Source organism: Sipha flava, unplaced genomic scaffold, assembly GCF_003268045.1.
Source record: "Sipha flava isolate LNK unplaced genomic scaffold, YSA_version1 75_pilon_pilon, whole genome shotgun sequence".
In the NCBI taxonomy this organism is placed as follows: Eukaryota; Metazoa; Arthropoda; class Insecta; order Hemiptera; family Aphididae; genus Sipha; species Sipha flava.
Genome location: NW_020273615.1, coordinates 1,647,659 through 1,661,405, shown reverse-complemented (window position 1 = coordinate 1,661,405; position 13,747 = coordinate 1,647,659). Strand labels below are relative to the sequence as shown.

Sequence of the window (13,747 nt, the reverse complement as noted above, 5' to 3'; positions counted from 1 at the left end):
CCCGGTTTCTATTTTAAAATTTTTAATTAGAATGCTTTTACGTATTAGTGCATTAATTATTGATTATCATCAAGTTATAATGAGTTCATTTTTTTTTTTTAATAAATTAATACATTTAATGTATTTAAACTTTATAGAATTCAAAATTTAGTGACAAATATAATTTTATTTTAAATCAACTAATTTAATCAACAAAATATCAAAATCAGAACAACATGACATTGGCAGGTTCAAAAATTTTAACTGAAATAATATAAATTAACATAATTGTAATGTGGTTAATACTCTTAAACTCTTAAAATATTAAAAAAGTATTAATAGTGTATTTTTGTATTATTGATGTTGATTTTTTAAATCAAAAACAGTCGTAAGAAATACATTTGAACTATTTTTATAATAATTCATGACATATATTTTTATTAGTATATTCAATACTTTATTTATACAAGTTTTAATAGAAATTTTAAATCATTTTTAATAAATTATTAATACATAATAATAATTTATCATAATTATGGACATTATATATAGTTTATAAGTATTATAGGATTACGAAAATATGTGTGAAATAAGTGTTCTATCAAATTCATCATTCAAAGATCATAATCCTTAGTAATCGGTGTTTCACAGTATAAACAAGAACATGTCTAGAGAAATTTTAACGAATTTAGAAAAAAATGATTGCTTAATATTTGTATACAATTTAAGTTTATCATCGTAAACATTTTTCATAGTTGTTTATATAATCCATTGTAGATTGTTGATCTTTTTAATACTATAAAATTATTATTATGTGAAATAAATACATTTGAAATATGAGGTAGTAAAAATATTGAACCTCGCCAAAAAAAATTTCCAGGCACGTCCTTTAGTATAAACATTATAGATTCTGAGCGAAGCGAAAAATGTACAAGATTTAACATCTTGATTTTTCCTTTGTCTGTCAATAAGTGTTATCATTAAGGTACATTTATGTAATTTTTTTATAATTCTCAACAGTTTTCAAAATAATTGAGATAATACAAAATATTTCACTTTCACTTTATATTTATATATATCGTATATATAAATGTATATTATTATAATCACGAATTCAATTCTATTTTGATTTCACCAGTTAGTAAGTAATATTACTTTAATTTTTTTTTTTTTTTTAGATTTGAAATCCACTTAAGGGATTCCATTTGAGTATATGGAACCGGCACTTAAGTTCGCTTCTCCCAAGCAGTTGTACAGAATAGAAAAAAATAATCTTTATCTAATACAATATACAAGTAAGCTGTGGGAATACTACACAAAGAAACATTTCTGGAATGAGTACCCCGGCAGCGATGAATCGTGGAGAGTCATTTACTTAGTAATTATCAGTAGTTTTTTGTTTCTTAACGTAAGTTTTATGTTCATCCATTAGTCGCTAGTACGTTATTATGATTGTTGATAGTATGATATAAAATTATACTCATTATTTACAAATCAAGATATATATTAAAGTTTTTGTGCCTATCAGCAAATATGTATCAGTTATCTAATAATTTTTCAATTGAATCGATGATGGATATTATTCGCATTTAACCATAGTCCTTTATTGTTTAGACATGTGCTGAAAATCGTAAAAATAAATTTAAAATATAACGGTTGATAATGGAATCAAATTTTTTGAAGAACAGACGTGGTATTGTACCATCAGCGAATGGTTAAAGGACGAGTATGTTATATTGATTTTTAAAAAATAATCAAATTGTGTTTAATGATTGCACAATTAACTAATTATTAATTTATTCAAGCGTAGACAAGCCATTTTTATAATCTTATGTTATAGATAATCCCAAATCTTAAAATATTTTATCAAGATAATATTAAATTTGTTAATTTTTGTAGCGATTCCAAGAAAAAAAATAAGAGAAACGCCTGAATGTCAAGTATCTACAAAACATACATCCAAGACCAAAAAATGATAGTCAAGTTTTTGATATATTTTTATTTTTATTGTTATATGCACAACATACCTTTCACGTATTACTGTCTATGTTAAATATTTCGTCGATAATGATTTTATCAATGACTTAATTTAGCATAGCTTCTTCAATCTTCGTTGTGCTTATGGAATAAATATAGACGCTTGTCAATTTGCTATACAACTTTTTACTTTAACTTTTTTCCATGCTAGAGTCCATATTTATGGATCTCCATAAAAATAATAAAATAATCTATGCATTTAAAGGCATCATTTACATCTTTGTACAGTATACTGACAGTGTATTATCACATTTTTATCTTTGGAGATCCCGGGTTTTGTCCTGCGCGTTCGACGCAGAACTACTAACCGGAGGACCGTGTTTGCGCTAATTTTTCGAGACTCGGTTGGGCAGAACTCCCACTGTGCACCGAAATGCGAAGATCAAGAAGTCCGACGCGGGGACCCCGAAATAAGGAAATAAGAAATAAAATAACAAAACATGAACACTTTTTAGTAAAATTATGAATATGGTCGTATGCATTGAAAGTTCGCGAATAAACGTTGAATAGTTAACTATTCTATTATGTATGTTAAAAAATATTAAATATATGTTTACAAATATGTATTTGTTCATTATTATTGTAGTGTCGAATTAAGTAAATTATAATTGATTTATTTAATTTATTAAATTAAGTTGATTATACAGTGCGACCAATCTGAATACGAAATTAAATATCTAATCGTATAATTCTGCAGTCATACGAACTGTCTTCAGTCCTAGAAAGTGATCTATACGATCTAATTTGCTTAGATCCGCTTTTCGAAGATAATGGTAAATTTATTTCAACTGTCAGAATCATCGTCATGAATCCGTTTCCTCTCTCGAGAAATAAATTTATCCATGTTAAATTAAAAAATAAGAACAACTAGTTACCAACGTCGAACAGCCAAAAATAATTAATAACAATGATGGTCGATGGAATATTAACGTAGCAAAATATAAATTTAGGATTACTAAAAATAGTATTATTAATGTTATTAATACTGGTCTCTGACGAACAATTTATAATTCTTAATGCATATCTGTATGTATGTATGTATGTATATTATATTTATGAAACTCATGTTTGATTAAATATATAATTTTAAAATATTCCATATAAATCGGTATATTTTATTTAACCATACGTATTTACTAATAACTAATAAGTGATTACTGTTACTTTGTTGCTATTCTCAGTATTTACTAATTCGATTTAAAATCTATATACTCTATAGCCGTGGCCACTATTCAGTGGTTACTGATTGGCTTTATTATTGTTTATTAATTTTAATCTAAGTTTATAGACTGTTATTTATGGAACGTTCCAACCAAAGATTGACGTTTTATATATATCCATGTATTCACACAATTATTGTCTATATTATTATTACGAGTATAATATTAGCTAATAGGTATACGTATATTAAATTCCGGGTGTAAGCGTTGGATAGCGTATCGCCTAGTATCGCTGATATTGCCCAGTCGTCGATTATATAGAAAAAAAAAGTTAATCGTTATAAAATTGAATGGTATTAATTGAAATACGTTCATTTTTATGTTTTCTGTATAAATAATTTTACAATACCTTTTCTTCGTTTATAGAATATGTATATTTAAAATTTAAATCGTATATACGTTAATACTAAGTGTTTATTATTCCTTGTTTTACTTCCCACAAAAAAAAGAAAATATCTTTTTCAAAATTATCTAGATAATTTATCTTAGATAACCATTTTTTTAAAAAAGATGGATAAAAAGATACTTCATATTATTATCTAGATAAATCATCTAGATAATGCATAACACTGGTTGTCCCGCAGTGTACATTAGCTCCGAAATGTCGTCCAGCTCCTTTTGCTTTTCGTCAGTCGAATAATTGCATTATTCGTCGCGGTCCGATTTCGAACGGGTCCCCGGGGCATGGGCGATGATCTGTAACACGTGTACGTGCCACCGGGAACATAATAGGGGAGCAACTGAATTGGTTCCATTTGGCCGAATAGGTTCCCGTTTAAAATAAGTATTTTATCAGGTTGAGCCGAATCAGTTACCGTTAGTTTTCAGGTTAAATAGTTACGACTTTAATTTTTAATTTTTAATAATTCGTAAGTTGTACAAACACATTTGGTACAAAATATAAATGTACCAACACTCTATAATATACACGCAATAAAATTGTTGTATTGGAGGTTCGGCAAAGCATCGCTGATATTTTCAAAGATATATAATAATATACAATAATATCGAGATATTGGCCCCTTACATCGTTATATAGTGTAATAAAATTAATCTATCTTAGACGAACAAGGGGCTACATAAATATTCAAAGCAAGCTAAACACTTTTATTACCTTTTCCTATGATAGAAAGAAATATAATTTTGTATTTCTGTTTAAAATTTTTTCTTACCTCGTTTTGACGTGGTTGATTGGTACAAAAAAAAAAAAAAGGGTAAAATTTAATGAAATAAATATTATATTGATAAATACTTGATGGAGACGCACGACACAACACTGTTTATGGAGACTGCCGAGAAGTGTTTTGTAGAGTGTTTCTTTCGCCTTTCTATGTTTCCAATCTTTGTTGTTATTACGCGTATCTATTTTTTTTATTAATTAAATATAATACAATGATATTTATTGTTATATTTTTATATACATGTTATCCTTAAAATGATATGATATTTTAACGTATATAGTAATTAATATGTATTCGTAACTACATTTATTATTGATTAGTCTTTTTAATTTGTTTTTCATTATTTTTTTGGTGACTAACATACGCCATGTGTGTACAAACATATATTATTATAAGGGATATAAAAATAATGTTAGTGAGCACTGTATAGTCTCGAATACATCGTAATTTACATAAATTTATTTTTACATAAATCACGATCATATTTTAATTAATATTTTTTTTTATAATTGTTCGTTATTATGGAGTTTAGTTGAATGAGAACTAAGTTGTTGATTATTGACGATTATAAGATCGGATTCCAAAAGAACTTTGCTGAGGATAACATACACAGGTAAACGCCAACATAGCAAAAGTGTAAAGCTTACGTAAAATTGAATGGAGAATGTTTATGTGAAGAAGTCTTAAGCATATAAAATTGCGAAGGAAAATGTGCATAATTAAACAGGCACCGTTCGTCACGCAGTAAGTAAGCAAACTAGTGGTCTTATTATTTATTACTTACTTCCCACACATAAATGTATATAGTATAAATGTTTTTTGTTAATTATTTATATTGGAGGTACATATTAGATCAAAGTTAAGTTTATTTTAATTTATTTTTATTTTTTAAGTATAAATTTATAAAAAAAAAGGTGCAGATTACTTAATAAAATAAAATAATGTTATCTTCTTTATCCAGATTAATAGTGTTTTATCTTTTATCTAGATAGTTTAGATTTTAACTATCTTTTATATTTATCAAGATAAATTGTATCCAATTATCTTTTATCTTTATCTGGATAAATTTTTGGTCATCTTTGCGAAAAACTGTGTGCATGGTGTGACTGCATGGCATACAATTATGCTTTGATGCATTAAAGCTCAGAATTTTTTCTGAATATTTTATAATTATTAATCACAGTCCAGACATATTGTACTAAAATAATATTTGTAGTAAAAAATTAATGATTCATAACATTTAAATAAGTAATTTATTTTAAGTTATAAACAAATAGGCTAATCGTAGTATTTTTTTTCATTATCAGTGGAACAATATTTAAAAAATAATAATTATAATCCTAAAGGTTAACTTTTCTGGTTTTTAGTAGGTGCTAAAAATATTGGTATATTTTACAATAACTGGGAAGTCAATACAATTACTGATCAAGTAGTCTATTTTCAAATATCTATTTTTTTAAATCTAAATATATGTATATATATCGATAGGAATAAAAATATTTCTATAAATAGGTTTATAAGGTTTTATAATATGATTACTGAAATGTAGCTTTCCGTTTAAGTCTCAAATTATAGTTTGACACAATACTATACTTATGTTTATAACTTTGTTTTTATTATATAAACAATTTTAAAATTAATGTAACCATGTACTAATAAAATAACGTATTAGTATTACGTTATTAGCAGGGCTCGGAACTTATAGCACTTTAAATCATTAAAATAAGCGCTTAAAAACATCATTATAAGCGCTAAAATAAGCATTTAAAAAATTTTAAATTATGCAAAAATATTTAGTAAAAAAAAAAAAAACTATAAAATTCTAACTAAAATATCAAAAAAAATAAAAATAAATCTTCACTTTCAAGACTTTTAATGGATTTTCTAAGAGATTTTTTTGAAAAATAAAATATAAACTGTTCTCTTCCTTCTTGATCAATCTGACGTTTGACACTCAGTTTTATTTTCAGCGTTGGAATATCTTTGTTAACCCTACAACGATACTTTGGACGACGACGAACTACTTGACAACGTAGATAAAATGAGAATTATTTTTAATTTTAATTCTATTAAAAACGACTTTTCAGGATAAAACTATAAAAACGTAAAAAAAAAAAAAATGGTAAAATAAGCAAAAATAATCAGAAAAACTGGAAATAAGCATTTTTTTAAAAAATTGCTGAAGAAAGCAAAAAAAGGCACTTTCAAATTTCATAATTGTACGTGTTATAACTTGACATACGCTTCTATAGCACTCTGCTACATTTTAAGTCAATCCATAAAAATATGCAAATGCTTTAACTCCCGAGCCCTGGTTATTAGTCATACAATTCGCAACTTTTGTCCATTTTTATATCGTATCATACGTTGTGATTCTGTACACCAATTACACATATTCTTTACTAGCAGTGTGTTGCTGTCAGTTCCGGATTACTCATTAGACGGAGTAGGCGCCCGACTTAGGGCTTCACTCATTTAAGGGGCCCTGTGAAAACGGACAACTATATTTATTTTATTTAATAATACCTGTATTTTATTTACAAATTTACAGGACAAGTCATTATGAAATATAATATATATTAAGTTGTAGGTGTTATATGCAGTAATAATAATACAATTATTTTGAAAAAAAAATAGAAATAATATTATAATTAATTAATGTTTCTTACAAATAAAAAAATTTAATAAACATGATTTTTTTTTTATTAATAATAGTTGGTTATTATTAAAGCTGTTTGTTTTAATTATTGGCTAGTAATCTTAAAGATGTATGTAAACAATAATTTTGTAAGGCCAAACATATTCATTTCATAGAGGCCCACATATTTTTTATCCGGAACTGCGTCGTTTTTTAGTCTTTTTAATAGTCAGATCTTTAAATCTTTCATTATAACAATCATATTTGCATGAAAATATTTAAGTATCAAGTATGATAAGTTATACGTATATAATTACTGTAAAATGGTCTTAGAACAATATTTGTTAATAAATTCAATGCACGACATGTACTAACCACCGTAAGGTTAATTGTAAGTACTTAACTGCTGGTTATTATAATTTGTAACACGGCAATTGCAGTTAAAAAATGCATTAATTTATTAAATAATCTCAAAAGTTTTAGTACAGAAGTCTGATATGATCTAACTTGATACAAAAATTAAAAAAAAAAAAATACAAATTACAATTAATATTGGGAAATATTATATAAACATTTTTATGAAAAAAAATATATAATTTTACAAAACAAATAATTGTATATTCCTACAGATAACAATAATTTTTGAATAGTAAAATTTTCTACATAATAAATTAATTATGATAAATTAAACTATAAAAAAACAAATTTACTTGTCAGTACATATTACCACAATTCATATGACATACATGGTTATATATATATATATATATATATATATACTAAAAATTGGACATTTTTAAAAAATAAAAAGTATTGAAGTTAATGAACCATTTTTATCAACGGCAGTCTGTACACTCTATATATTAAAATAAAATATGATAATAAGAACAAATTATTTTTATAATATATTAATTAAATCCGGTAAACAGTTTATTTTTCTTACATATTGATTATTATTTACTTTTAATTTTAATAGAGAATTGTTCGGTAATAATAATATTAAAATAACTAACTTATTTTCTTAAATGTAATAATTCAGGTTTTTTTATTAGTAAATGAGTAATGAATGTGTAAGGCCTTTATTAAGATGTAACGATGTGCGAAATTCAGTTTTTTGATTTTATAACATCAAATTGTAGGTTGAAGGTAATTTTGAAGGACACCAAATATAGTAACTGTATATTCAAATAACTGTAAACTCGATTTCTGTGTTAATATGTTTTAAGAAATGAATACAAATATTCTCGAATGTATCAAATTAAATTTAACGTACGTCTCTTTGTTTGAATTTCGAGAAGTGTATTTTTTTAAATGAAAATAGGTCATGTGTACGTTTTTAAAATCAAATGATAGTATTCCTCATTTCAAATATTTCACATTTACACATGCACATTTATTTTCTATGTATTTTATTCAACGTCTTTCACTAATAATATTAATTACACAACTTAAAACTATCATACACTTCGTGTATAAGTTTAATAAACGTTAAAAATATTTCCTCTTATATATGTTTATGGATCAAAAATTATTTTGGTGAACAAAAGTACTTGGTAGTTCGAATACGATATCAACAACTGTTGAAAATAAATTCATTGAAATATTTAAAATCACCATACTATATACTTAATGTTATAGTCTATGTATACATTTTAGATATTGAAATGTTATGTTTTAAAGATAAAATAACTCGTAAGAATTAATCAGGATCGGTAGCCTCGACAAATGTGAGGATGTATGGACGCAAAATTCGTGGATATTATATTATAAATAAAAAAAATTAATGAATAATGAAATTGCTGGACGACAAAATGTCAAAAATCGTATATTTTCATGATATAACATAGCATAATAATAATATGCACTAGTAAAAATATTTTTAAAGAAACATCAATTAAAAAAATAGGTACAAATCTAAATGTAATCGTACCCAATAAATAAATGTAGATATACTGTACATATGCACGTATATCATTAATTGTAGTACGTAATGTAATTATTAATAAATAACGTTAAAAATTAATTAAATGTATGACTACAAGTCTCGTTTATATTGTGAATAACATACCTGGGTCATGTGAATTGATAAAAATCACCCGCGGTCTTTGAATCAATAGAAAGAAAGAGAAATATGTATAAATATATTATATTACAATAATTATATATATTTAATAAATATCACAGAGTCATATTGACCCAAAAATAGGCCTACCCTAATATGTATTGCCTCTCCATTGATCCCAAAATCATGAAATATATCGAAAATGTCGTTTTTGGTTTAGAAGAAAGTAGGTTTGGTAAATAATGAATCTATACCCTACGGTATATTTTATGTACAAGGTGTAGTACTCACATTGAAAATTGTGTTGGCTGTTTTATGATCGAATAAAAAAAAGAGAGAATTTTTCTTTCTGAGGAACTAGACCTTATACGTTGCACTAAAAATTTTACATATTTATATTATTGTATTCTCTTTCGTATTGTTATAATACAAGAATAAAATATCATTTACTAAACATACGCCGAATTCGCACTATTGAATAACGATATGACTCATACACGTATGTATTGATGGATAACGTTCAAAGGGTTATCGGATGATGATTTTAGATGTTTATGGAATATAATTTTTCGTTGCACTAACATGAGGCAGTAAAATAACCGTAGAAAGTTGTAAACAATAATTTCATTGATTTTCGTGAAATCTGATTGTATTTTTCGATAAAAGTGAACGGAAACGTGAAGATTCAGTTAGCATTTTGTGTGGACCAAGCCACCGACGATAGGTTAACTATTTTTCTTTTTGTCTTTTCCATTTCACTATTTATTCATTTAGGTCATTGCGGTAGTTCGGGGAAACAATTTTTTACTCGTTCGAATGCTCGTGTCTACCAGTAAGTGCTTGTGAATAAAATATAATACACCCATCGTCACGGTTCGATTGTCCGTGGATCGGCTTTATTAAAAACGTATAACATCATTTACATCCCGAGAGTAGGATGTATAGCTATTTTAAACATACCTGTAATAACTTTACTTTTTACCAGTTCTACATATTTTAATCTTAGGGCGTATAAACAATAATAAATATTTTAATTTAGCACCTGGTCAGGGAACGGTAACCCTGGTTGTTTTACATAGGTAGTAGATGAGTATGTACACACTGAACCTATGCAACCTTAATTTACACTGTAAATCGATCGATAAAAATAAAGAAAAATTAAATCACACTAATACGAAGATTGAAACATGTTGTGCGGTGTTCGAAAAATGAAACGGCACGATTAAGCGGCTTGTTGCCCGAACGGCCAATGCCACATGGTCATTGTCCATCAGCTGCGTCTTCCAGTGAGGTCTACCAGAAGGTACGTGAACAACGGAAGCTGCTTCAGCGATTTCACTCGATACTCAAGGTTGTTGAGTCCGTCGGTCTTGAAACGTTTCCGGCCGCTGTATAACTTTTCATACCTGTGTCACACACAAGGAGGAAAAAAATTACGACTGGTGATTGTATTATATATTACATCAATTATAACTTATAATTTACAAGTTACGATTAATATGATATTTTGTTACTGTGCAAAACACACAGTAGCGCGTTCCCCGGAGATGTGGAATAAAAATGTTATTAGGTTTCCAACTTAGAAATTTTGCGATTTCAGTTTCAGAGCTTAAACAGCTTTTAACAAAGACCCGTATAGAGAGTACGAGGATGTATCGAGTTTTATAACTTTCAATTATGTCGGTAGGCATTGCTATTCATTCATTATCAAATTATCTAATTATGTACGTGTTTTCGTATTGGTATATTTAATCTTAGTATAGTGGTCATTAGTTGTTTTCGAAAGCATTTCCTCTGAACGGTTGACTTTTATTATGATTACTTTTGAATTCGGTGGCGTATCCAGGAATTTTTTTTTTTTTTTAAGAAGGGCTGATCCGTTTACATATCATGTAATGAAAAAACTGTAACAAAGACAAAATAATTTTCTATTGGAAAAAATGAATTAAATTTAAATCAATAAATTACATTTTTTTTTGTATATAATGTTTGGATACAAAAGTAGTTTACGATCCCTATGTATTTCACACTATTTGTGATTAAGTTACCTGTATAATTTTATATTTCCTGAAATTTCGATGAGGTTGAAATGCAGCTTTTTTAGACTTTCTCCACTACATATACCACCGGTTTTGATTATATTTTGTTTTTGGGCAATCAAGGTATTATTATATATATCAAGATATTATCAAGATATGTTGGATTCGATATGATTTCAAATATTTAGTTGAATATACGTCCTATAGCTTTCGATTGTGATAATAATGTAGTGTCCTCATCGAAAACTGAAGTCAAAATATATGCTTCAATTTTCGAAGATTACGTCTCCACAAATGTGCTACTATTGTTGTATACGTTATTCGATTAACTTAGAATTAAGAAACTATTATTTAGTTTATAATATTGGTAATATACCAGTATATGATATTTATATAAATATAATATACATCATAATACCTATGGTTTACTAAAGTGCATATTTAAAAAAAAACTAAATGTCTGATTTATTTAATTACATAATTTTATTATTATTCAGTAGTAATAAAATTATTGAACGGGGTATACTATATAAACTTTTAATCCTAGATTGTAGCCCTTGTTTTGTCTACTATATACTATAGTTATTTGTACATCATATATTATTCATCCTCTGAACATTAAATGATTTTATTCAGTTGAATATAAAAAAAAAAAAAAAAAAAAAACACTGAGCATTTGTGTTGCGACAAAGGGAAAGAAAACTTGTCCAACAAAAAATATCGATTTTTGTCATAACTTATAACTCATAAGGTTCAGAACTCTTTTATAAAATGTATTTTTTGCAACAATGCATCAGTTGAAATCATTCACTCATAAGCTCATTACTGACATAAACGTATTGAATGTAGGTAGTGTTATATTTTCTACAAATGTCAGCTAATGGTGTGAATCCTGTAATTGACACTGAAGCGAAAATATCAACAGTATTTCATTTTTTCATTATATTTTTAAAATGTGCCTTATATATTATTAAAATAATATTTTATTTTATATTTTTATATTTAATATTCATTATTTTTTTTCATCATATTGTTAATATGTAAGGTTTTTGTTCATTCTACAAAATTAATACTCATTTTACACGCGTAACCTAATAATGAAAATGTATATACAATTTGGGATTTTTGTATGGAGAGAATACACAGTTATTTTACATTCGTTTCGTTGTTATCAATATATATATCACAATATTCATTTTACCTATATATTTATATTATTGTAAATATAAATCAAGTTCTATGAGGATTTTCTAATTACGATAAATGAAATGGTAATAAGGATTTTCAGTAATTTTTTGTTTTTTCTTTTACAAAACTCATATGACTTAAAACCAAAAAAATATATTGTTATCTTTTTAAAATTTGGTATAAATCAAAGTATTAGTTTTAATCAATGACTCATTATGCAGTGGTTATCGTTTTGAGTATAAATCTCTTTGCTATATCAAACATAGACCAAAGATGTATTTACAGTTCAAAGTTGGTACGCGTATACGACTTCCATAGTGAAGTAAGCTAAGAAAAAAAAAGCTATGAAATTTTTTATGATATTCGATAACTATTAGATGCAGTAAAGGTAGTTTTAATGATAAACAATTGTAAATTGTATAATTTTTAATTAATAATAATCGATATAACGAACATGAATATTCTAAACATATCTTATACATATTTTTTAATACTATACCCTTAAAAGTAACTGATTAAGTTAACATATATTTTAAATGCTTAGTACAAACAAACAATTTTTTTTCTCTTTTCTATTGTCACTTTTATTTCATGCCAAAATTCTAGGGCCGTATTATATAAAATCATCGAGTATGTATACAAATTGTATTATAAAAAAGATTTTTTTTTTCGATCTTCACAATAGTTTACTTAACCTCAAAGAAACAAACTTGGATACAATGTTAGATTTTGTACCTGCACCATTATTCTTTTGATAAAATGACAACATTTGTGTTCCACGACTTGACACATTTACAAGAGGTTAATTCTAAGCCGTTACCGTGACAGTATTGTATGTATTGTCTGCACAAAGAATTAAATAAATACATTTAGTGAGGTTAGGTTAACCGCTATACTTCTACTAAAACAGTACATAACTAAAAGATTTATGGAATTAAGAGTTGTTCTGCAAATGGATAAGCGACTGACTGAGTGCGGTCGAGGTTGGCCTACAGTAGCTCACACGGTACTAGTATCCACTCGGTAGTAGACGGTGGTATATGGTGTGACAAGGCTCATCCGGCTCGGACACAAACATTTATAATAGGAATGATTAAATAACTAAATAACACCAAACTCATAACGCCTTTTTGCCGATATAGTAATAAAAATTGCTGATAATTTATGTTGCTATGATGTTTTTCATAAATGTTTTAAAATCAGAAATACGTCATAATACCGATTATTTTTACGAATAAATATTTACGATTGCATTATAGAACCGATATTAAACCCATACCGTCCAGAAGCGATAATTTGAAATGGAACAAATACAGTAAAATATCGAGTTGCGATGAAAAGGGTTTTAAAATAATACGATTGACCCGAAATCATAAGTATAATGTTATAGTTAAAATCACTTC

At 26.5% G+C, this 13,747-nt stretch overlaps 1 protein-coding gene across 3 annotated transcripts in view; it reads right to left on the bottom strand.

The window, feature by feature from the left end:
- Positions 1-8,900: 8,900 nt before the first annotated feature.
- LOC112692601 (beta-1,4-N-acetylgalactosaminyltransferase bre-4-like) overlaps positions 8,901-13,747 on the bottom strand; it is an 87,931-nt gene continuing 83,084 nt past the window's right edge. Inside the window, exon 5 of one of the 3 annotated variants that reach the window (XM_025567329.1) lies at positions 8,901-10,523. In XM_025567329.1, coding sequence (XP_025423114.1) covers positions 10,388-10,523 — 136 coding nt within the window. In that variant the 3' untranslated portion in view covers positions 8,901-10,387. Of the gene's footprint in view, positions 10,524-10,569; positions 11,022-13,747 lie in introns of those variants that run through there. The other 2 variants (XM_025567327.1, XM_025567328.1) reach the window with 2 other exon arrangements.